The sequence below is a fragment of the Vigna angularis genome, chromosome 6, assembly GCF_016808095.1.
Source record: "Vigna angularis cultivar LongXiaoDou No.4 chromosome 6, ASM1680809v1, whole genome shotgun sequence".
Taxonomy (NCBI): Eukaryota; Viridiplantae; Streptophyta; class Magnoliopsida; order Fabales; family Fabaceae; genus Vigna; species Vigna angularis.
This window is the reverse complement of record NC_068975.1, coordinates 1,119,657-1,146,137: the sequence shown is the minus strand read 5'-3', so window position 1 is coordinate 1,146,137 and position 26,481 is coordinate 1,119,657. Positions and strand designations below refer to the sequence as shown.

The following is a 26,481-nucleotide window of genomic DNA, read 5'->3' as shown; positions in this document are numbered from 1 at the left end:
CTTATTTTTCTTTTGGTCTAAGCATGAATACAAATGCTTAAGTATATTATCTTTAAAGCATTTATGTAGACATTTCTCATTGACCATGTGCTTTGTTAGACGATATGAATTTTTGTTTGTATTCTCATTTAAAGAAGACTGTGTATTAACATTAAAACGGTTTGCATAACTTCTCGTATAAAGCCTTAGATTTTCTTTTAATTTAAACAAGTACTTTTGATATTGTAAGTAAAGTAGACACTTCCCTTCTTTAAAAAATATTTGATTTAGTATTTATAGTTAAACTTCAAAACTTAAATTATTACAAGGTGTAATTTTTCTAAACTATCTTATATATATATATATATATATTATTTTTTTAAATAATGTTATTTTCTTATTTGATGTGTTTAAAGTTTTAAAAAATGAAATTCAAAAGCAAAATAATATAATATTGAATAATTGATTTGATTTTGTATACGTGGTCCATTTCTACGCAAGCAACGCATTATCTACACGGATATACACGCTTAGGTAACTCGTTTTCATTATGCCACCTCATCCTCTTCTTGCATTATTTTTCATTTAATTATTACCTTTAGTTTGAATCAGATTTTTGTAGTATCATCTATCTTACTATCTTCACATAATTCTACCATGGCTGCAGTGGTCCCTTTCGTTCATGTGTGCATATCCCTATATTCCCATTCACCTCTATTTCTCAATAATTTGGACTTTCAAAAACAACCATATTAGTTTATGGGATACATACTTTTTCTTTTATTTTTCTGAAAAATAGTGCAAATTATTTATACTCCTCTATTATACCAAAGAGAAAGAAATGGTGATTTTAAAGTTTTAAAAAGGTATTTTAGAACGAAAAATGTTCGAAGACAAATTCAAAATTCAAAAAGAAAGATTAGATAGGAAAAATTATTTTTATTATATATTTAAAATATGTTTTCATCTGTGGTTTGACCTTACTTGATCTTTATTCAATAATTCGTTTCTCTCTTTTCAAAAACATTAAAGCTATTCCATTGACTGCAAAATTAAATGAGAGAGTAGTTAAATAAAAAAATAAAAAAATTTGATGAAAGAATTTTTTTAATGAACAGTTAATTAAAAATATCTATAAATAAAATACAATAATAGTTGGCACGAATGTAATGGAATGTGATAGTAGTACGTATGTTTGTGTTATCACGTGCCGACACACCTTTATAAAAGGAACTGAATGCAATTGCCTGAAATGCAGAAGAAAAATCTAGACACAAACTATTCCACTGTCTCTGCTCTCTGCGTCTTGCTTCATATTTTGTTTTGTGTGTGATAGTAAAGTCTTGAAGCTGTGTTCCTGTTTCTGAACTCAAGCAGGTGACAGTGGCGTGTGTTCTAATACTAGAAAAGCTTGCGGAATCTTGTTCCTTGTTTGCTTTGAAAAGATATTCCACCTCTTACACAGACACCCTTTCGCCCCACGTTGCATCATCTTCAACTCTGCAACTTATTGTGAGCATTCCAATCAATCACACGTTGCTTTCTTATCATGATATTCATTCTAGTTAGTTGTTGTTATTGTTAGTGTTTCTGGGTAAGGCTCAGGGAAGATTGAATTTTGACCAAAACATAGGTAGGAGGTGATCAAAGAGATAAATTTTGATTTTGGCGATGATTAATTCGTTTCTTTTCCTATTTCTACTTGATTTTTTGTTTGATCTGTATCATTTTGAGTGAACACTGTTTGAATGATGAATGGGGGCGGTTTATGTTTTGGAACCAGAAAGCTAGAAGTGTTATTGATTTTTGTGTTTGTTGTTATGGATTGGATGGAAGAGAGTAGGACACAAGGTTTGCAAATAATAAGAAATTAATCATTAATCAGTTTTTAAAATTATTATGGAAACAAAAGCAGGTCAGTTTTCTTGTAAATTGTGTAAATGTACTTATTCAATGGAATTCTGGAATAATATGGAAAATCATACTGAAAAGAAATGACCTTCTGGCAGATAAAGTTTTGGTTCAAAATTGTTTTGCATGAATCTAACCTAACATTGCCTAAACCCTTTGTTCACATCGTAGGAAGACCTTTATCCGTTCAGTGGGAAGAGATGACAACATTGTCGGATATAGGGGTTGCTGCTGCCATAAACATTTCCAGTGCATTGATTTTCTTTGTGGCATTTGCTATTTTGAGGCTTCAACCTTGGAACGATAGGGTGTACTTTCCAAAATGGTATTTGAAGGGTTTAAGAACAGATCCAGTTCAGGGAAGAGGGCTTGTGAGCAAGTTCATCAATTTAGACTGGAGAGCATATCTTGGGTTTTTGAATTGGATGCCAGAAGCAATTAGAATGCCAGAACCTGAGCTTATTGACCATGCAGGATTGGACTCTGTTGTTTACTTGCGAATTTACTTGATAGGGTATGTATGCAGCATTGAGTCAATGCTACTTCAGGAAAGCATGATACGGTTATTCTGATCTGCTTTTTTCTGTTTGTGTTGGCAGGCTTAAAATCTTTGTCCCCATAGCATTCTTGGCTTGGACTATTCTGGTTCCTGTTAATTGGACTAGTACTGGCCTAGAAGGAGCCCACATAAGAAACATAACTTCCAGTGACATTGATAAACTCTCTGTTTCAAATGTCCATAGTCGATCTGAAAGGTTTCAATTTCTCCATTCAGTGCTGTTGCAATTCTGCTACTCCATTTTCATGTTTTCTACCAAAGTCTTCAAATTTGAACTGTCCCCATGCCAAGTGTATACTTATGGTGTTTTAGATTTAGCATCTAATTAGGTGAAACCTTAAGCTTATCTTAATTGCTTTTCATCTTCTATAGTGCTTATGAGATACCTAAATTATCAATTCTTCCCACCAGTCTTTCTTTCTAGTTCTCGGACAACATCACTTAATTCCCCAAAATCTATTTGAATATTAACATTACTCGTTCTACTTAATTGGCATCGTCTCCCTTGTTAACATTAGCATTGCAAAGTAAGTCACTAATGTGATGCATATTAATGTATACTAAAGTTCTGTGAACTTCTTCAGGTTTTGGGGACACATAGTACTGGCTTATGCCTTTACCTTTTGGACTTGCTATGTTTTGCTAAAGGAATATGGGAAGGTAGCATCAATGAGACTTGGTTTTCTTGCAGCAGAAAAGCGTCGTCCTGATCAATTTACGGTAAACTGAAATTTTCACCCTTCAATATTAAATGTAACTATTTTATATAGAACTATGTGGTTGCAGATTGAGGTTCACTCTTTTGTTTGTTTTACTATAATTTTGTCGAGCATCTCTGAAAGGAAGTAATGGAATCTGATTTGAGCTTTTAGAGGTTGGAGTTTGTATTATACTTGTTCATTTTCAATGGTAGATTTCAGTTGTATATTTAACAGTTTTTTGGGTCTTTTACTACAACAGAGCAATGCAGTTCTTGTGCATCTTTATTACTAGTGATGAATTCAAGAAAATTGCAGCAGTGATTGAGTTGTCATGCACTAGCTAATCACATTTTTACTTATAGAAATACTGTGTACTCAGGTGCTTGTTAGAAATATTCCATCAGACCCTGATGAATCTGTGAGTGAGCTTGTTGAGCACTTCTTTTTGGTCAATCATCCAGATCACTATCTAACTCACCAGGTTGGTTCCTACTGTTTACACCTACACTGCTCAAATGGTACTTGCATCTATTATCTCCCTGATTTTCGTATTATGCATTGTGTGGTTTCTAGTTTCTAAGTTTCTCCCTGTACTACAAGGTTTGGATATCTTGTGGCCAGAAGTCACCTTGTTACTGCACTTCACCGTGTTCATTGAATTCAAGTTTATAATTTGAATTGAAATTACATATACATTATTAACTACATGTTAAATGAAACTGGCATGCTTGATTTGAGAAAGTCATTCCTTGTTTTCACCAATAATTACATACTTTCTACTCTGTTTCCAATTTTCAATTACATATTCTACCATTTCTTGCTCAAATTGCACAAATCTTTGACAACCGAAACCAAGTGTAAAAAAAAGTGGTACTTTTGAAATTATTGGCAAAAGTAGAAACCAAAACTGATAATCCTTTCATAAACCAAAATATCCCCAATTTCCCCTTCCATTGTCCTATCTTTTGATACCCAATATACTGTTGCTCTTAACTTGCTGTTTAGTTTTCAATTGTCTATTTAGTTTTCTTTAAATTGGTACAAATAGTATCAGCCAATTTATTATAACGTTTATGCAGGTTGTTTATGATGCCAACAAACTTGCTAAGTTGGTTAACAAGAAGAAGAAGTTGAAAAATTGGCTTGTATACTATCAAAATAAACTTGAAAGAACTTCAAAAAGACCCCAAATAAAGGTATTTAAATAGAAATTAATATTCAGTCAAAATTTTATCAGAACCATCCAGGTTTCACTTGAGCTTTCCCTCTTATTTCGTGCTGCCAGACTGGTTTCCTTGGCCTTTGGGGAAAGAAAGTGGATGCTATTGATCACCACATCAATGAAATTGATAAATTGTCAAAAGAAGTAAGTATCGGGTATATCTTCTTTTCTATCACAAAGTTTATCTCATTACACGTGCATAATGAAATCTTCCATGCCAATAATACATAGACAAACTTTTAAGAAATTTACTTTTATATGAAAATCTACCCTTTTTCATGGATCCACAAATGCTAGTTGTTAATATAAGGGGGGAATTAGAACCGTTATCCTATCCCTCCCTCCCATCCACTTTTACTACCAAGCCAAATCTACTTTAATTTTGCTGAGCTCATTTTAGGCTAGAATTTCCTAAACATTCTGCTAGTTTCTTTACCTTATCGCATGCATCATAGTATTCCGCTATTTTGTGGCAGCCTTTCCTTATTCATCATTTACATCAAAATAGAGAATTTTCCAAATGCTGGCTAGAGTTTGTCCTATCAACTTTGGACTGCAACAAATGCTGAAGAAACTTCTTAATTCAATTTCACTTAGGGCCAATATCAACATAATAGGTCATTTGTAGATAGCTATATTGTGTTTTCATTGCTTTAGTCTCTTTCTTTAAGTTTTCTTGATGGTCAGAGGTGATTTTGCAGATTGTTGTAGAGAGGGAAAAGGTCACAAATGATCCCAATTCTATCATGCCTGCTGCATTTGTTTCATTTAAAACAAGATGGGGTGCTGCTGTTTGTGCACAAACTCAGCAAACTAGAGATCCTACACTTTGGCTGACTGAGTGGGCTCCAGAACCGCGAGATGTATATTGGCGAAACTTGCCAATTCCCTATGTTTCCCTCACTGTCAGAAGGTTAATCATAGCTGTGGCATTCTTTTTCCTCACTTTCTTCTTTATGATCCCCATTGCATTTGTTCAAACCCTTGCAAGTATTGAAGGAATCCAGAAAGCAGCTCCGTGGCTGAAGCCACTTGTTACTATGTAAGTCTAATCTAATGGCTGGAAATCTCAAGATATGATTTCACTTGCATCACTGGTGATTACTTATTCAAACATATCTCATTTTGCAGCCCTTTCATAAAGTCATTCATTCAAGGTTTTCTGCCCGGTATTGTGCTGAAGCTGTTCCTTATCTTCTTGCCAACAATATTAATGATCATGTCTAAATTTGAAGGCTTTGAATCTATATCATCTCTTGAGAGAAGATCAGCTTCTAGACACTATCTTTTCAATTTTGTGAATATATTCCTTGGGAACATACTTACCGGAACAGCATTTCAACAGCTGAGTTCTTTCCTTCACCAACCAGCGAACCAGTAAGTTATTCCATATAGGGAACTCGGTTTTTTATTCTCTGTAGTAATTTTACCTTGTAAATTGCATTACTATATTTCCTGTGTTGTGGGTGTGATCTAGTGGTCTTGTGTTAGTACTCAATATATCACTTCTTATTACATGGAAATGGCTATAATGCTAAATCCATGCCAACTATTAAAAAGTAATGGTGTCATAATCTATACTATGAAATATGCCTTTTAATAAACAATATTTTAACATTCTTAATCACCCTCAGGTAGTTTGATTCCATGTATTGATCCAAGATATTTTCTTAAATTTAGACTGTGTCGATAAAATTAAGCACACTTGTTAATCTTTTGGCAGATATCCGGTAACAATTGGCACGGCTATTCCTTTAAAAGCAAGTTTCTTCATTACTTATATAATGGTTGACGGATGGGCTAGTATAGCTGCGGAGGTTTTGATGTTGAAACCGTTAATTTTTTATCACTTGAAGAATTTTTTCTTGGTGAAAACTGAAAAGGACAGGGAAGAGGCCATGGATCCTGGGAGTATCGGTTTCAACTCTGGAGAACCGCGTATACAGTTGTACTTTTTGTTGGGTCTAGTATATGCTGCAGTCACTCCTGCTGTTCTTCCTTTCATTATAGTTTTCTTTGGCTTGGCCTATGTTGTCTTCCGTCATCAGGTACACAGATGTTAGATTTTTAATTACAAGCCAATGGTGATTGAATTTTATAAGCACGATTATGATTTGGGTTCCATCAACCGTTGTTAAAAAATGCACACGGCACATTTAGAGCTTAGCACCATAATGGCTTATACACGTGTCCCTATTAGCATACTAGTATTTTTAAAAATATTGTAAGTTCCTGGCATATAGTCATACCTAGAAAAATAATAGGAACAATTAATCGCTTAATAGGAACAATTAATCGTTTGAATAGGATTTTGAAGGGTGACTCTGATAGGTATTACAGTCCTACACAAATGATACTTGATTAAACTGTAAAACGTATTATAATATCACTGACTTTTCCTCTAGAGAAAGGACCCAAACAACATACAACTTTCTGGTTATTAGAGACAACCAGACTCTCCCACACTAACCTTTACAAATTACAAACAAAGATAATAACGGCTAAACTGTCCATTCTAACTTTATAGAAGTCAGATGCAACTAACTACGGACAGTTAAAATTGTCTGTCATATAGTAACTAAATTACAGTTTTCCTTCTAGTGTAAACCTTCCTTGTGAACCGATCAATATCCCCTCCATGAAGTTTCACCTTGTCCTCAAGGGGAAAAGTAGGGAACTCCTTAGCAACAACAGTAGCATCCTCCCAGCTGTTTTCAATGGATGGAAGATTCTGCCATTGAATCAAAACTTCCAAGGCACTAGAAGAAGTACGAACATCTAGCACTGATTCTGGCTGGACTTCTAACATAAGATCTTCAGTCAAAGCATAAGGAAGAAGTTGAACATTGGTTGAATAGTAGGCAACAATCCCTATGCGTTCGTTGGTCCACTTCATAAGGACCATAGAATCTGGGGCTAAGCTTCTCGTTAGGGCGTTTAGCCAAGGATTGCCAACTATAAGGTTGTAACTTGAGGTAAACCCAATCTCCAACCTGGAATTCCGCATCCTGATGACGACGTTTGTTGACTTGTATGCAGTTCTAGTCTTGTGCTTTACACAGATTTGCTTTTAATTCGTGCAGAATGTCATCTCTTTCCTATTGCAATTGAATTCACACTATGGACCTTGGATGGAATGGTAGACCCTTTTAGCAATAAAAGAGGGTCACGGCCATAGAGAGCCTTAAAAGGAGACAGACGGATAAAAGCATTATAATTAGTATTTAACCAAAATTCAGCCCATGGTAACCATTTAGGCCATTTCCTAGGATGTGACTCTGTCATACAATGCAAATATGTCTCTAGACAACGATTCACCACTTCAGTTTGGCCATCTGATTTAGGATTGTAGGCACTCTAAATTTGAGTGTAGTGCCAGCCTCCTTGAATAATTCACGCCAAAACCTACTGATAAAAATGTTGTTTCCGTAAGATACAACAGTAGAGGGAAAACCATGAAGCTTTACAATATCTTTGATGAATAAATGGGCAACTTCTTCGGCTGTGAAAGGATGAGCCAAGGGTATAAAATGGGCATATTTGGTTAAGCGATCCACCACTACCAAAATAGTATCCTTCCCTTAGACCTTAGGTAAGCCACTTATAAAATCCCTTGCACCTTAGGTAAGCCACTTTATAGAAGTCAGATGCAACTAACTACATACAGTTAGAACTGTCTGTCATATAGTAAATAAATTATAGTTTTCCTTCTAGTGTAAACCTTCCCTCTGAACCTATCAGACTCTTCTTGATCTTGAGGTAATGGGCTAACTTGTCCATAGGGAGAAAAGAGTTTCAAATGCCCTTGTGTCTGTAGGTCTCAATGATTATCTTATAACTTGTTGTGGGGCATTTCTAATTAGTGTTCTAGAACTAGTTAACTTAATCACCCAGAACATTTCTTTCAATAAGTCAGAATGTGTTCAACTTCAATCTTATCATAACTAAATATCTGCATCATTTTTTTCCGTTGTTCATATGTGGTAATGACCTGTACCTTTGACTTTTTTTCCGAATGCAGATCATTAACGTATACAATCAGGAGTATGAGAGTGGCGCAGCATTCTGGCCTGATGTCCATTTCCGTATCATTTTTGCACTGATAGTCTCACAGATAGTTCTGATGGGGCTTCTCACCACCAAGAAAGCTGCTTCATCGACTCCTTTTCTCATTGTTCTCCCAATACTAACCATATGGTTCCATAGGTACTGCAAAGGCCGTTTTGAATCTGCATTTGTCAAATTTCCCTTACAGGTATGTGGATTTGTCCTTCGGGCCTAGTAATTTCTTGAAGTGCTTGCATTAATATTTGATCGTAGAGTCCTGGTTTCTACTTCTGTCTGTTTGTTTGTTAGACATGATTGAAACAGGAAATATATTATTCCATCTGTTCTATAGGATGTCCTTTTGCCTCTTTCCGACCAATGGTGACATGGCATAGGTTAGATGAAATGTAGTGTGTCAGATTTCATGATAAAACAAATTAAGTTGTCCCAACATCTCATTGTGAAGTCTCAATTACCTGTTACAATTTTTGGAGAGTGGCTTGTATATTTGTTGAACAACTTTGCTACCTGCCAATCTTTTTTAAGACAAATCTAATTAAGTGGACTTACATGACTGATCCTCAAACTATCACCACCTTAGTTTAATCTAAAACTAAAATTGTTTTGAAGATACCATGTATCTTGAAATCAATTTGGACTTGGTATCCAAGCTCCCTACGAGATTGTCAACGTACATCTATATTTCTAGTTTCCCATTTCATGTAATTTTAATGTTGTCGAAACTACTTATGCAGGAAGCAATGATGAAAGATACATTAGAACGAGCAATAGAACCTAACTTGAATCTGAAAGGTTATCTTCAAAATGCCTATGTTCATCCAATTTTTAAGGACAGCATGGACGACGACACTGATGATGAGGAGATACTGAGTATGGACTTTGAAACCGAAAGTGCGATTGTGCGCACAAAACGCCAGTCCCGAAAGAATACACCATTACCCAGCAGAAACAATGCGTCATCTCTTTCTTTGTCTGATGGCATTCAAAGTCATCTAGAGCCTTAGATCATTATTTTCTAGACAGATTAGGATCATGTGCGATGCAATACACTATGCTACATGCTACATCAGTTGACAAAGTTGAGGAAGATGGGCTTGTCTCTTTTAGTGATTCTTGCTGAAGCGATTCATTTGGTGTTTTGGGATTGCAAGATGAAATTACTACATGCAGATCACATAAGGCAGATATTTTCCTAATGCTTAGGATTTTGTTGATTACTAGTGAATTTGCTTCCTTACTGGATGAACATAAAGGTTTTATCTTTTAGGTCTTTCTTATACTCGGGGATAATTGTAACTCGTAAGTCACAAGAAAAATTATTGTACATAGATTAAGCTCAAATAGATTAAGCTTAAAGGATTATGGAGGAGGAGATCGGCGACTGCTGTGGCGTCACGTTGCTCCGATGGTGGCATTCAACCGACAACGCCGACATTTTCGCGGGGATAGCTCATTCGCACAACAGCGGTGGTGGAGGGAGTGGCGATGGTTCTCAATTTGAAGAATGAAAGAGAAGAAGCTCCATTCACACAATCCTTAGTCTGGATGCTTATTAATTATTGTTATTTTTGTCAAATTTAATTAATAAATATATTATTGTTTTTATGATTAATGTTTAATATTTGTGTTATTGATAAAAATAGATTAATTATAGAGAATTTAGTAGTTATGTCATAATTAAAAAATTAAGAGAGATGACAAACACGGATTATATTATTTAAATATTCTTAAAAAAAACATCATAAAGGCATTTACAAAACTGATTTTTTTTTCACTAATGAAGGTATTTTCTTATTTTCTTTTTATTTCCTAGTAGTTTTTTTTTTATCTCTTTTAACAAGTGCAGCTAAATTTTTAGTTAGGAGAAGAGTAATCGTAACATTAATATTGTATAACATAAACTTTATTTGTTAATTATTATTTTCTTCTTTTAAATTGATTATTTTTCTCTAGTTTTAATAACTTTATAAGCTATCACAAACAATTAATTTTGAACTTCTTCTAACAATGGAGGGATAAGAAAAAAAAGATTTAAAATAAATGGTAATGGAGAATAGTGAAAAAAAAAAACTAATAATTGGAAAATAGTAAAAAATCCTGAAACTAGTACTTACTTTAAAGGAAAATTATTAAAGAATTAAAGTGCAATTGTTATTAACAACTGATTTATCTTCCTGTTGGTCCTTGACAAAGTGAAAAGGGATCGTTAGAGATGAAAGTGTGAGCTGGAAAGAATAAGGAGTTAGAAGGTGTGATAGAAGATTATAAGAATGGAAAAAATTAAGATGATGTTGAGATTGGAGAATCGAAGATGAAAGATGGTGGGTGAAGGAATTGGTGAAGAGTTAAGAAATGGTGAATGTGTGGAAAGGAACAAGAACTAGCGTCGGGTAGTTGAGGAACTCGCTTTGAGTAGTTCACGAACTCGCAACTCAATATTCAAATGTCCAAACCTTTTCCATTTTTCTTTTTTTTAGTATTTCCATGTATTGTTTATTATATTAAACATGATTTTGTTTCATGTCAAAAAAACACTACTATCGTTGACCATTAATAACTGATTTCACGAGTTTTGAAAGATAAGGACCTAAGATTTAGATAGAGGAAAATTTGAAAGATGGATTAAATCCAAAATCCCTTAATAGTTTAGGAATAAAAACATAATTAAACCTACTTTAAATTATCTTTATCTTTAGTCGATTTGAGACTTCTAACACATCTTTTTATGTTGAGATATATATATATTTTGTGTGTGAAACTAGATATTAATGAACGATACAATACGATGACTCATAATAGGTGGAATGACATGTCTAACAAACACAAATTTCATAAGAATAAACTTTAATTCATGACTTTAATATCATCAAGGTATTGTATGGTCATTGAAAACCATACATTATGATGTCTCCATGATGGAAAACACGGGGAGTAAGAGAGAAACTTATGAAGAGACCAAAGAAAAGAGATTATTTTATTAAACAAGAGAAAGATAGAATTATTAAAAGCCAAAAGTTATATGATGTTTCTCATTAGACTTATTTATGATAACTTACTTTGTTGTGACTTGATTTAAAGAAGTATTTCAAGTGTTTTCGGATTTTAAGAAGTGTTAACATTTCAATTTATTCGAATAAGTCATGAAGTAAAACGAGGAAGATGTTGTTTTTTAAGGTTTTAAAAGTCGAGAAATCAAGGAATAGATTCAATTTTATAAAGTTTCGTAAGTGAAGATAGAAAAGTTTTATGTAATCTTAGATCATAAATGAGAAATTATGTTCTTTTCTTTAATAAAGATATCGATCACATTTTGTTCAAAAAAAAATTTCAAGATTCTATCTAAGAATTTGAAAATTATTTTAAAAAGATAACAATTGACTTTTCTCATCTTAGATTTTTAGAAAAAGTGTTGGAAGTCTCACATCGACTAGAGACAAGACCAATTTATAATATATAAGTGAGGTGCAAACCTCACCTTATAAAAGTCGGTTTTGTGGGGTTGAGTTAGACTTAAACTCACATTCTAATATGGTATCAGAGTCATGGTTAGAGTTTATCCTAGCGAGTTCTAAGTGGGCATTTATGTTTTCACCCGTTGTCGGTCCGCTATCAGACCTCCTCACTAATTTCTACTCTCACGCATGAGATCTCTATACCTCGACGTGATGGGGTGTGTTGGAAGTCCCACATCGACTAAAGATAAGACTAATTTATTGCAAACATCACTTTACAAGCCGGTTTTGTGGGGTTGAGTGAGGTTTAAACCTACTTTCTAATATATAGAAATCTAAATATTTTAATTAATTGAATTTTTTTAATTGATTATGATAGAGTTCTAAACGAAACACTACAAGTTTTAATAGATTAAGTTTAATTTGTTAAAATAGCTTGTAAGTGATTTTAATCATTAATTTGTCATTTTAATTGATTAAAATATGAGGATTTAAAATATAAATAAAACACAAAGTTAAGTGATTTTCATTGATTAATAGTTCGGCTTAATCAATTAATGTAGGAAGGTCAAAACGCAAATAAAATATTAAGTGATTTTAATCAATCAAAAGATCAATTTCAGTTAATTAGTAAGATCATAATTGCTCAAGGTTTTAAAATATTTTAATTGATTGATTTGATATTTTAATTGATTAAAATGTTCTTTGCAGTCTTATCAAACTAAACATAATATTTTAATAGATTAAAAATATATTTTAATCAATTAAAGTGTTGTTTATTTCCAATAATGATTATGTGATTCGGAAGAGGTTCCTAAATGTAATATGAAAGTGTAGAAAACTACAACACTCATTCAGTACATTACAAATCACATGACAACACTACGTCTTCAAAGTGTCTCAGATCTGTACATATATTTGATCAAGCATGTAAAATATTTCGACTAATCAAATAATGAGATCATAAATTTACAAGCTTTTTGTATTTGATGGAGATAATTAAGTAATATACTCTGTTTGTGAAGACTTAACCAACACTCATGTGAATATGGATTAATCCAACAGGACAAAAAAAGGCAAGCAAGTCTAAACAACAAAAAAACAAGGAAACCTACTTTACCTCCTTTGACTTATAGAAGAAATAAAAGGTTGCATCAAAAAGTACATAAGACATATATAATATTTAATGATATTTATAATGATTGAATCACATCCTTAGTATTTTTTGTTCTAGTATAACGAGGAACAAACTCAAGTTGGCAAATCTCATCCCATTTTGTGTAAGATGAGATTTGTTATCCCATGTGTCCTTCTAATGATGTTATAAAGTTCATAATAACATATTTTTATGTTTTTGTCAATAAATCAATTCATTCCTACTTTTTGTTTTGTTTTCAAGTTCAGTGTACTTTCATGCTCTTTTTTTTTTTGTGTTTTAGTTAGTATATATTTGTTTACTTTTAATATCTATTATGAGTATGTAAAATAAGTCAATAGAAAATAATTATGATAAAGAAAAACAAGTTGAAACTCAATCAAGCATGATTAGACAATAAAGAATGATTTTTATACAAATTGTAATGCATGTTCAAGATGTTACATGTGATTTATAAGATATTCATTATTTACCAAAAACTTAACCATGATAGTATTGTGGAAAAACGAATTGATAAAAACTTTACTTAAGTATTACGGAAATAAACAAACCAAACGTAAGAACTTTATAATCCAAGTTCAAATTATAAATTGTTAATCTAGAATTATTACATTATAAAAAATAATTGTCTTAAACGAATTTTAACAGAAAAACCCATAGTACTCCCATGTATCTCGTCACTCTACTCAACATCAACAATATCTGTAATATTATCTGCTCTCGGATAATAACACAAGTTATATGATCATCGCACAATCACAAACAACAACATACAAAATATGCAAGTCATAAACATCTATTTTAGTCATTAAGATGGTATTATCAAACAACCAAAGAAAATAATCATCTCATCTTATGAATGCATATTTATGCCACAATTATGGTTTAATTTTAAAATTTTGATGGAATTCTTGTTCTTAAATAGTTGACATGAAGAAGATTTGTGACAATTGGAGTTATTGGATTTCAAAATTAAAAGGTCTTAAAAAGTGATTTTTAGTTGCATAAGTTATTCTTAGAGTTAAAGTTTGATTTATTTAAAGTTTGAAATTAATTGGTCCAAGTTACAAAATGAGTCCGAAATATGAAATTATGAAAATAAACGTTGAAAGAGCTAAATGCACCCTTAATTTTCGTTTATAAACTCCCTTTTCCAAAAATGGGCTAAATAACTAGCCTCTACTCCTACATTCCCTGGTTTGTCTAAGTTCACCCTCACACCACTCATAACACCAGATTGAATCAAATGTTGCCACGTGGCAATCCCAACTGAACCCACCAGATGGTGCCATGTGTCATTATCCTTGCACTCACCAACGAACCAAGCAAAACATGCCACATCATCATCCCGTCATGTCATCACCCTCTTCTCCATAGAAACTCTAGATCTGGCCAACCTCCATGTGTTGCCACTGGACCGGACACTCTACATTCAGCAACTCCACTACTTCTTTCACTTTTACTTTTATCATGTATTCCACTACATTCATGAAAGGCTAAGCTTCTAGGATTATTCCACTGTAATTTTATTATGGATTATGAGGTTAAGTTGAATTAATGTTTTTGTTTCTTTTGATTATTGATTTGGGTTATCTTTCTTCTATGTATTTCATTTCTCAATCATGTCAAAAGTAATGGTTTTTACATCATAAGGTGTTTGAATCTACAAGCATATTGATCATATGAGTGCAAAAATTTTCAGGTTTGATTGATAATGTACTTTGATTGAATTTAGGAACTTTCATATGCTTGAATGAGTTTTTGCTATCAATTGAAAATGTACTTTGATTAGTGGTAAGAATTTTAATAATAATTAATTAAGAATTTACTTTGATTAATTAACTTTTAATTTGGTTAGGAAATTAAAGAATAAACATGATTAAACACAATTGGATTTAATTGAGAATATACTTTAGTTGATTTTATTGTGAATAATCTAGAAAGACCTTGCTTTTGATTGCGAATCTACTTTGGTTAATTGTAAAATCACCCTCAAATTAATTAAGAATTTACTTTAATTAATTTGAAACTGAAACAATAATCAATTGAACAATAATCTTTGAATAACTAATGATGGATCTATCTTGGAAAAGTAGGGAATTAGTCTATTTTATTATAATTTTTTTAAAGTCTCTTGTTTGTTCTTTAATCAAACTCATAGCATTCATAAATATTAATTTCATTAGGATAGATTTTCACTTTTATTTTTAAGCATTGCATTGCATTTTACTAACCTTTCAGAGTCAAGTATTTGAAAATCAATTATGTATTCGTTGGGAAACAAGTCAATGTTACTTTAACCCTTTCTAGTTTGTTAACTACTAACTTAGCAATACTGAAGTTACCTTATAAAGTATTATTAATTTGACAACATCAACGACAACTTATCAAATTTGGTGTCGTTGTCAGGGAATACGCTTAATATTTTGAAAATTCTGATTCTTATTTTTATTTTAATTTTTATTTGTTTCTTTTTATTTTCTGCTAATGCAAATACATTTAATTTAGTTTGAGTTTTTGTAGTCTATAGTTATTTTTATATTGCTAGCAAAGTCTTTATTTTTGTTTTAATTAAGAGTTTCTTTTGAGAAATATTTGAGATTAGTTTGAAAATACTTTGGCTAGGAAAGACTTGGTACTTAAGTTGTCCATTGTGACGCATATCTCTTTTCTAGGAGTGGACTCAAACAAAGTCTTACTTATTTCTTAATTGAAATCTTTCTCTAAAGAAAAAACAAAAGAGGAAAAAAAGAAGTCAAGAAGAGAGAAACAACTTTAGGTAGACTATGTAGTGCATGACATGAGCCAACCCGGGAGAAATTTATCAAATTAACCCGGAAGTTGAACAAAACTTGCGTAAGCTGCGAAAAAGATTGCAATTTTGGTGTTCTACTGAAGGAACATCATCTTCCACATCTGAAGCTACCACATAAGCCATATTTTTAAAATAATCGATTATTTTGAAGAATAATCGATTAAACCTAGCTTTAATCGATTAAATGCGTTCCATTTTCGCAAATTTGAAAAACTAGCTGTTATGTAGTAAGATATTTATTACATAAAATATCTTAGATATTATATTTATTACATAAAATATCTTATATATTTTAAACGGTTAAGATATTTCTGAGTAACTAACCACATTTTTAGGTAAGCTTATTTTTATTTGGCTTATAAATACAATGACAAGAAAGGAGCTGAGGTACGTTCTCTCTATGTTCTAGAGACCCTAAATAATATTTCAGAGCAGTATCATAATCACTCTCTTGAGAGCTGAGGCTCCATAACTCACATCTGACTTGAGCGTCGGAGTATCTTTGTAGGTACCTCCCCCTCCTTTGGCGAGTATGAACAACAACAATTAGAGAAGAGCAAGCGTCCCAGACACCCAGGAGCAACAAAGACACACTGGAAAACATCTACACCGAAACATTTTGGCGCCCACCGTGGGGCCGAGTGCCATCCCAAAGAAGCCACAAGAGGAGCCTCGGCCTCGACGAATCACTTCTTCGGATAAAGCTACTCCATCAAGATGAAGCTGCCGCATCATTGCCAGGAGTCTCCTCCGCGAGCCATTGACGCCACCGCAAGCACCTCTGCGAAATCGCTACCCTTTGCAGGTCAGACCCAACGCAGAGACGACCCCCAAATCGGGTCCATCCATCAGCCTCCGTAGCGCCACCAAGCGCCACTGTCATTACCAGATCGAATGACGCCTCCAGCGAGTTTCTCTCCTCCTTCCGCCACCACTGACGTCATCTTTATCAGGATACAATTCCCAGACCACTACGACAATTGGCTCGGCGTCTTCTACGACCATGACTCTCGCTACACCGGTGAAATCATCCTCCACCGCCGCCTCGACTCAGACAAGCGCCGCCTTCACCAGCGACAACACTTGCATCTCCAATTTGCGCTGTCTCCAACACTTCTTCCCAACCTAAATACTCACCGCCAAACAAGGCCACCACAAATCCGCCAGTCCATCCCAAGCCTGGGGACTCCATGATCTTCGATCACCTTGGATTGCGGCTTCCGTCGACGACAAACTCATGATCGGCCGTTCCGCAGTGTGGCTGATTCTAGGGTTTTTTGGGGTAAAAAGGGATTTGACAGAGAGGCGAGAAGAAGACGGTTGTCACCCAGAGACAAACCCTTTCGGCGTCTTGTCAGACCCATTCTCCACGTCTTCCGCAACACTCACGCCATCCACGAGTCGTTCGGTTCTGCCTCCACGTCATCCAACCCAATTTCTATTCCCCAAACTTCAAACTCCGAGCGACCTTCGACCATTTCCTGGTCGACCACCAAGAATGAGCCGCACTCCAAGGTCGTCCATCTTGGTCGACCAACAAAACCGAGTGTGTATCGTGACCGATCGGCAAAACCTTCCTCATTGCCGGACGACAATTTCCTGTTCGACCACCAAGAACGAGCCGCACTCCATTGTCGGTTCTTCATCCTCAAATACTCCAACATTCGTCCACTCGGCTACACTAGCGTTCGGTCATTCGACCAAACAGATGCTCGGTTATTGAGCCTCCCTGATGTTCGGTAGCATGGCCTCAACCGTTCGGCCACCCGTCTCAATGACGTTCGGACACTTGGACTCAACCGTTCAACCATCCCTCTCATCGATGTTCGGCAGCTTGGCCTTGACCGTTCGGCCTTTCTTATTGACGTTCGGTCTCTAGCGCTCGGTCATGCATGGTCTCAACACTCAATCGTTCGGCCATTCGGTCTCACCTCCGTTCGGCAATTTTCAGCATCAAGCGTCCAGCAGTCATCTTCTATAACGTTCGTCCGCTCGCCCTCAAATCGTTCGGTCATCCATGGCCTCAAATACTCCAGCATTCGGTCATTCGGATCCACAAGCGTTCGCCCATTCGACTAAACTGATGCTCGCCCATTGGTCCTTAATTAACGTTCGGCGTCTTGGCCTCAACCGTTCGGCCAATAGTTCTCATTGACGTTCGGCTATTTCAGCATGAAGCGTTTCAGCATTCATTCTCACGGCCGTTCGGCCTAGAGCGTTCGGCACTTCGCTCATCATATACGTTCGGTCTCTAGCGCTCGGCCTCACGTGCCACTCGGCCGCTCGACAACCTGTGTGTCGAGCGTTCAAACAATCCTCACGTTCGGCCTCACATGTCACTCGGCCTCTACCGCTCGACCATACATCAACACGAGCGCTCCAGCATTCGGCCATACTCATGATCAGCTCCCTGACGTTTGGCACCTTGACCTTAACCGTTCGGCACTTCACTCTCACTAACGTTCGGCAGCTTGGCCTCAAGCGTCCAGCACTCAGTCTCCTTGATTTCTAACGTTCCAGAATTCGGTCTCACCGACGTTCGACCCTACTGATGTTCAGCCATTCGGTGCAACTAACGTTCGGCCTCAAGCGTCCAACACTCTCCCTTACTAACGTTCGGCCTTTCGGCCTCTACGGCTCGACCATCCATCGACACGACCGCTCCACCATTCGATCCTACTGACGTTCGACCGCCAGGTTTAAATCGCGATCGAACGGTCTCACCTATATTTTATATATTATATATCTTATGTAAGTCACAGTAGACGGTCAACCGAAAACCGAGCAATCTACTATCTAAACCGATCGGCCTTACAACATAATCTGTTTTTTATGTTAAATTTTCCAAACCTTGTAAATGCATTGGTTTGTCTTGCTACTCTTTTTTCTCTAATTCTACAGCGCAGATAAGCACATCTTACATGCATAGGCGGACACCAGAGATTTGTCCATGCTGAAGCACTCAAAACCGGGAAAACACTCCTAGACCTGGTAGATGTTCGCCCTAGAACACCTAGGAGCATTGAAAAAAGGGATACACTCCCTCTGGTAGTTGTTTACCCTAGAACACCCAGGAGCATTGAAAAAAGGGATACACTCCCTCTGGTAGTTGTTCGCCCTAGAACACCCAGAACATCAACCGCTCGACAATCCATGTCCACGAGCGTTCACTTTGATTTCAAGCGCTCGACAATCCATGTCCACGAGCGTTCAAACAGTCGGCCGTTCGGCCTCAAAGGTATTCGCCCTTTGATTTCAAGCGCTCGACAATCCATATCCACGAGCGTTCAAACAGTCGGCCGTTCGGCCTCAAAGGTATTCGTCCTTTGATTTCAAGCGCTCGACAATCCACGATCACGAGCGTTCAAACAGTCGGCCGTTCGGCCTCAAAAGGTATTCGCCCTTTGGTTTCAACCGCTCGACCATCCATGGTCACGAGCGTTCAAACATTCGGTCGTTCAGCCTCAAAGGTATTCGCCCTTTGATCTCGACCGCTCGACCATCGCCAAGAGCACTAAAGCAGTCGGCCGTTCTACCGTATTGATATTCGGCCTTTCGGCCTTTCGACCTCAAAGGTATTCGCCCAGAACATCAACCGCTCGTCAATCATTAATCCATGGCCTCGAACGCTCAAGTATTCGGCCGTTCGACACCACTGATTTTGTCCATTCGGCCTCAATGACGTTCGTCCGCTTGGCTTCAATCATTCGGCCTCACATGCCACTCAGCCTCTACCTTCTGTAGCCTCAAGCGTTCCAGCATTCAGCTTCTATGACCTTCGGCTATACAGCCTCTACCGCTCGGCCATCCAGGTCCTCACGTTCGGCCTCACTCGTTCCAGCTTTTTTGCCGTTCGGCTTCACATCTTTTTGGTCCTTCAAACTCAACCGCTCGGTCATCCTTGGTTTGAAACGTTCAGACCACAGATGAGCAACAACCAGAAACACGCTCTCTAATACAGCGAATACAGCCTCCCTCAAACTCATAAGTCCTATAGTTACCACGTCCGTAACACGGAACGGTTAACTCGGACTTGGGGGGCATGTTATGTAGTAAGATATTTATTACATAAAATATCTTAGATATTATATTTATTACATAAAATATCTTAGATATTTTAAACGGTTAAGATATTTCTGAGTAACTAACCACATTTTTAGGTAAGCTTATTTTTATTTGGCTTATAAATACAATGACAAGAAAGGAGCTGAGGTACGTTCTCTCTATGTTCTAGAGACCCTAAATAATATTTCAGAGCAGTATCATAATCACTCTCTTGAGAGCTGAGGCTCCATAACTCACATCTGATTTGATCGTCGGAGTATCTTTGCAGGTACCTCCCCCTCCTTTGGCGAGTATGAACAACAACAATTAGAGAAGAGCAAGCGTCCCAGACACCCAGGAGCAACAAAGACACACTGGAAAACATCTACACCAAAACACTAGCCATATTTTTGTATGCTTTAAAATTCTTATCTTGTATGGTTCAATGTATGTTTAAACAATGATTTTTAAGTTCTTTATCCTAAAATTACATGCTTTAAATATCCTATTGTGTATGTTTGAATGAATCTTTAAAATTGAAATATATTTAGCTTATATGCATACATGCTTTTATTAAGGGGGAGTATTATCTTAGGGGGAGAACTTTAAACACAACTTTTTAATTATGATCAAAAAGGGGGAGAAAATGTTTAAAGCTTATTTGCTTATTTGTGTTTATCCAGATTATTACTAAAAGCTTTAAATCAAAGGAGTTTTTGATCATCATCAGAAAGGGGGAGAATGTTGGCAAAATGATGAAGATGAAGTTTTGATGATGTCCAAATTAAGTCAAGAGAAATCAAGATTCAAGAAGATGTTATGAAGACTTGTATTGCTATTAAAAGCTTTTGTAATAATTGTAGTTTAATGTTTAGGACTTAGATTTGTAGTATGTTTTGATTCTTGTACTTTCATACTTTGTATTTGCTGTTCAGAATAAAAAACACACGGCTTTAATCGATTAAATCAAGTATTAATCGATTAAAGGTGACCGTTGGAGTTTTCTGACTTTTGAAAACTAGCCGTTGTACTCATTTTAATCGATTAACACTTGTATTAATCGATTAAAAGCGTTAAATGGCTGGAAACGAAGAACAAAAGAGTATTTGCGTGAGTCTATAAATAGGCTCTCATTTTCCATCAACAACAACTCTTCCGTTGTGCTTTAGATCTCTGAAATCATTGAGAATTGTGTGTACTCTTGCTTGGCTAAGGAAACTCTTGTCTGCGAAGCTGTTGAAGTGCTACTGCAGTGACAGAGGAATAACTGGTTCATCCTTGGTGCAACTAAGGAAGTGTTTGGAAGAGGTTCATCATTCGTGAAGTATTCGGAGGAGGTGATTCATCCTTTGTGAAGACTCAAAGGAGGTGTAGGTTCATCTCTTGTGGTATCAAGAGAGGTTGTTTCTAAACCTTTACAAATTGTTTCTTTGTGATTGTAATTTGTAATCGTTTTGTGATTAGTGAAGTGTTTATCTTGGTTTGAGATAAGCGACTGGACGTAGGATTGGTAAGATCCGAACCAGGATAAAATCATCTGTGCAAATTTCTTTCAACCTTACTATTATTATTCATTTATATTATATGCTTAGTAAGTTTAATTGAGTAGAAACTAAAAGGCACACGTTCGTATTAAAAACCCTCTTGGTTTGTTATTCCATGCTAACAATTCCGCTGCAGCCGCTCTGACACAAAGCATTGCCTAAGGACAAATTTTATGAACTTAGGAGAGACTTAAAAGTGTTAGATATGTCTTAGAATGGAAATTTGACCCAAATTTGCGTTTTTCGGAAATTAACGCTTAATAATCGATTATCTTTGGACTGAGAAAAGTTTTTGATTCGGTAATAATCGATTATCTCACGTAATAATTGATTGTCTTGAGAATTTTTGGCAAAAGAGGATTTTAGTTCGGTAATAATCGATTATCTTAGTTGATAATCAATTATCCCAATTTCTAGAAAATATTTTATGAAACGATGATCGATTATCGTTAGTGATAATCGATTATCATGCATCAAACTTTAAATAACTAGTAAATGGTCAAAAAATGGCTAGTTTCTTTCTTTGCACTATAAATAACACCCTATAATCGATTACAAACCACTCTTGCACTAAAACTCTCTCAAACTAAGCCCTCAAAAGCTCTTCTTCTCTCATTCTCTTGCACCAACGTTGCACCCTCTTCCTTGTACTCCTCTGTCTTTGCAAAATCAATGGCTGACTCTTGCAGAAAAGTGCCAACAAGGAGAAGAAATGGAGCTTCTTCCTTTGCTCTTTCTTGTGCACCTCGCCCCGCCAACATTGATGGGTGGCTTTCAGATACTAGAAAGCATGGAGAGTTCATCCACTTTTGGAAAGACAAGAAAATCATTACCTCCAACTATGTTACCTTGGGTTGGTACAAACTTTATGGATTCCAATTTCCTAATCTCATGGAAGATCAAGGTTTACAACATTTTTGTGGAACAAAAAGGTGAAGTCGATCTCGATCTTGTTTGTGTCTTCAACTTCAATCTTCGACTTCGTGATGGTGTCACAACAACAAAAGTCAAAGGCGTTAATATCATACTTGATGATGATATTTGGGCCAATGTGGCCAAGCTACCTATCTGTGATGATGGTATTGAAGTCCACCTTGGAGTAGATGGTTTCAATCGTCTACTTGCCTTTCAATCCTTTTTACGCAACCCATAACTCTAAACTGGCTGCAAACAACTTCTTGTGGGTGGCTTCAAGGTAGAAGAACATCTTATTCACTACTTAATTGTTTGGGTCTTATGCCCGCATGCCACCAACCATGCTCAGTGTTCTGAATAAGATCTCCCCATAATCTATGGGTTTCTAAATCATATTCACATTGATTGGACCTCTCTCATTGTTGACACCATGATGAAGGCGCAGAGATATCCAGCCTATAATCTACCATATGCTCTTCTAATGTCAAGAATCCTTGAATAGAAGGGAGTGAATGTTGTTGGAGAAAAGAAACTCGCTATTCAAGCAGCTGGTTTTGAAATTGGAGAAAACACCATGCACCAAATGGGTTTTATTTCTCGTGGAAACATCTTTGTTCATAAATATGATGCTAAAAATGAAGGTGATGATGATGAAGATGCTCATATGGCTGGACCTGTAAATGTAGCTGATACATTTGAAGTTGGTTCCTCAGATCTTCCTTCATCGTCCTTTCTCTCAATTGAAGAACAAATTGCCAATTTATCTAGGCACATGGAGCAAATGAGTACTCTACAACAATCTATACATGTAGAGCTAATGAAGCTGCAACTCTCTCACCATGAATATCAGTGTGAACATTTAAATGATTTTGATATTAGGCTAGGTAACATTGAGAGTTACTAAAACCTTAATCCTCTTGATAATCCTTCTAGTCCTCCTCTTTAAATATTATTGTAATTCTTTTTCGTATTATATCCTTGATATTTTGAATATTGTATCTTTGATGTGTTAAATCTAAATGCAATTTATCTTCATCCTCTTTAAAACTTGTTTTGACAACTTTTGCTCGGTTGTTATATTAAGGGGGAGCTTCAATTTAGGGGGAGTCTTTCCTACTAGAGATCCTTTTTGTTTATGATCTAAAAGGGAAAGAAACAACACATAAATTTGTTTTCATTGTTTAAAGTTATTAATCTTTGTGTCTTGTTTAAGTAAAAAATAATGCAGGATAGACAAAAGTGTTTTTAACAAAGATGATTTTTTATCATCATAAAAAAGGGGAAGATTGTTACCAAAGAGAAGCATTGATGCTTTGAAGAGATTTAATGGTGATGCACTTGAAGACTTGAAGGAACATTCGCATACCTTGTTAAAGCATATTTTGTAGAAACATTTGTATTACGCTTTATCTTTCAATTATAATCACTTAGAAGTTATGTAACTTATTCTTTTGTATTAATTTCTCTCGACAATAATCGATTATGACAAGGTATAATCAATTATCATAAGTAAAATTATAAAAGACTTTGTCTCGGCAATAATCGATTATCACTAAGGATAACGATTATCTCCACAAGTTATAATTGTCCAAGGTTCGGTAATAGTTGATTATCATCGAGGATAATCGATTATCACTTTTTCCAAAACCCATAACGGCCTAAAATAATCGATTATCACTTTTGGTAATCAATTATATCTGGCAGTTGGGAGTTGTCTTTGCATTTTTTGACCCCTGGCCTATAAATATAAGTCTCTTAAACCTTTCTAAGGTTACCTAAACTATTGAGAGCACAAAATTGGTTCTGAGGAAGCTTTTGGGTTTAAGTGATTGCTTTATCAAAGTCTTAAAGAAGGAGAAGCTTGTTGTTAGTGTGCCTACGGTGGAAGCAATTCTCTATCAAGTTGTTCAAGCTGTTGATCATTTCCTCGTGTGTCGAATGAAGGTGTTTTTTGTATTGATTATTTCATTGTTCATCTTGTAACTCAAAAGTGACCTTTTAGTGAAAAGTTAATCACTCATTTTAAAGTGATTAACAACTGGATGTAGAATCTTTTGATTCAAACCAGTATAAAAATTCTCTATGTGATTTTCTTTATTCCTTAATCTCTTTAATTCAATCTGTTCAAAGAAATTTTTAAATGGGAAAACGATAATTTTTAATAGAACCAATTCACCCCTCTCCTCTTGGTTTTGTGTTCGATTTCACGCTACTAAACATTCCACTACGCGATACCAAATCCTACATATTTTCCACCAGCTTCCTCGGTCCTAAACAATAACACTCCATCGACCCAAGGATTTGAACCCAAATTTCAAAAACAACCCTTCAAAAATACATACAAAATTAACTCTCATCATGTCACTGCATAATACCAAATCAAATTGAATCAATTACAAAATTCAATACCTACAAGGAAGGTCAAATCGAAACACTATGTTGTATAATTTTTTGGCATCCATGACCAATAAAGGACCACCCTCCTACGGTTCCATCGATGGAGTGATATCTAAGAGAGGTCGAACGTCCTCAACATCTATACCGACGTCATCCTTCTCTTCCTCAAAACAACTTTTCGCATCGGTAAAGGGGCCACTTGCTCAAAGAAAGGGGTTGTTGTAACACCCAAATTTTGGGATTCCACGATTACGAGTGAAAATTTAAAATTTTTAAAATCATAATACCATTGCGGAATCCAAATTCAATAAGTCTTTATAATTCAAGAAAAATAAACCAAAATTCTAATTTAATTATAAAACAAAACTCCATATAAACTAGTTTATTCAAACAACCATAAATTTCCCAACTCTCTTAATCCACTCGCTGCACTCTACAACATCCGAACTAACTACATGATCATCTGCTCCCATATAAAAGTGATCATCGCAGGTAGAAACCACAACCACAACATGCAAGAGTGAGCTGATAGAAACAATCATATAAACATACATACTAATTATATCAACCATAATCAAACACACAACAAAATACATACCTACTGACTATATCAACTATAATCAAACACCTCATACATAGAAGTAATAACACGAGGATTCCTAATCTTCTAAACATAACAAATCAATCATTTAAATGGCTCAATCCTTGATCCGTGATCCTCAAACATTACACACCTAAAGTGTTCTACCCGTTCATCAACACATATGTTAACTACATCATCCAATACCATGACTGTCAACATAGCATTCCCTTATAACTTCATCATCACTATGATCATCAACATGTGTACCTTCATCATAATTAACCCCATCATCACCACTATGAGTATCCACAATACCATAACACCATATTGGAAAAAATCAACCACACTCATGTACCATACCTCACCGACGATAGCCGCTCCTACAGCCCAATTTTAACTACAACATCCAATACCATGACTGTCAACATAACATTCCCTTATAACTTCATCATTACTATGATCATCAACATGTGTACCTTCATCATAATTAACCACATCATCACCACTATGAGTATCCGCAATACCATAACACCATATTGGAAAGAATCAATCACACTCATGTACCATACCTCACAAACGATAGCCGCTCCTATAGCCCAATTTTTAGCCTACCCTACAAATATGTTTAAGTAGTTCCGCAATCTTGCTAAGGAACAAGCCTTCCTACCACACAAGGACAAGGAAATCACCATCACCCCTACACGAGGAAGGTTCAATACCCGAATAACCAATATCTATCTGCAGATAAAAACAGGATTTACTAGGTACAATAAGTAGACCTTTCCCCCACTCTTATGTTCATCAACCACACATTCTGGTACAACGTACACATGCATTAAAACAAGGATTACCAATCAAGATAATCAAGAATATATAACGTACAACAAACAAACAAGGTAAGCTTCCTCATACCCCTCAAGAAAATAAAAAATGTAAACAATCATGAATCTAAGAAATCAAGAATGTAACAAATCAAGAACGTAACAATTCAAGAATGTAACAAATCAAGAATATAAGCTCCCCTTACCTTGGCCAATACTAAGGCTTTATCTACACCCCACGGATCACAACAAATCTCGCTTTGCACTAACGTTTTCTACAGTTAATCCTTGTCTTATATCCAAGAACGTTTATC

General features: G+C 35.6%; 1 protein-coding gene across 2 annotated transcripts; it reads left to right on the top strand.

The window, feature by feature from the left end:
• Positions 1-1,222: 1,222 nt before the first annotated feature.
• LOC108343035 (calcium permeable stress-gated cation channel 1) lies at positions 1,223-10,059 on the top strand. Of its 2 annotated transcripts, none has more exons than XM_017581054.2 (12): positions 1,223-1,491; positions 2,066-2,404; positions 2,490-2,645; positions 3,034-3,169; positions 3,530-3,631; positions 4,230-4,346; positions 4,436-4,516; positions 5,074-5,414; positions 5,504-5,749; positions 6,096-6,420; positions 8,394-8,627; positions 9,175-10,059. In XM_017581054.2, exons 2-12 carry the CDS (start codon positions 2,091-2,093, stop codon positions 9,442-9,444), a joined length of 2,322 nt encoding a protein of 773 aa, XP_017436543.1. In that variant the 5' UTR covers positions 1,223-1,491; positions 2,066-2,090; the 3' UTR covers positions 9,445-10,059. The 2 variants fall into 2 exon arrangements, with proteins under 2 accessions (XP_017436543.1, XP_017436542.1); XM_017581053.2 differs by having other exon boundaries at positions 2,062-2,404.
• The last annotated feature ends 16,422 nt before the right edge of the window (positions 10,060-26,481 follow it).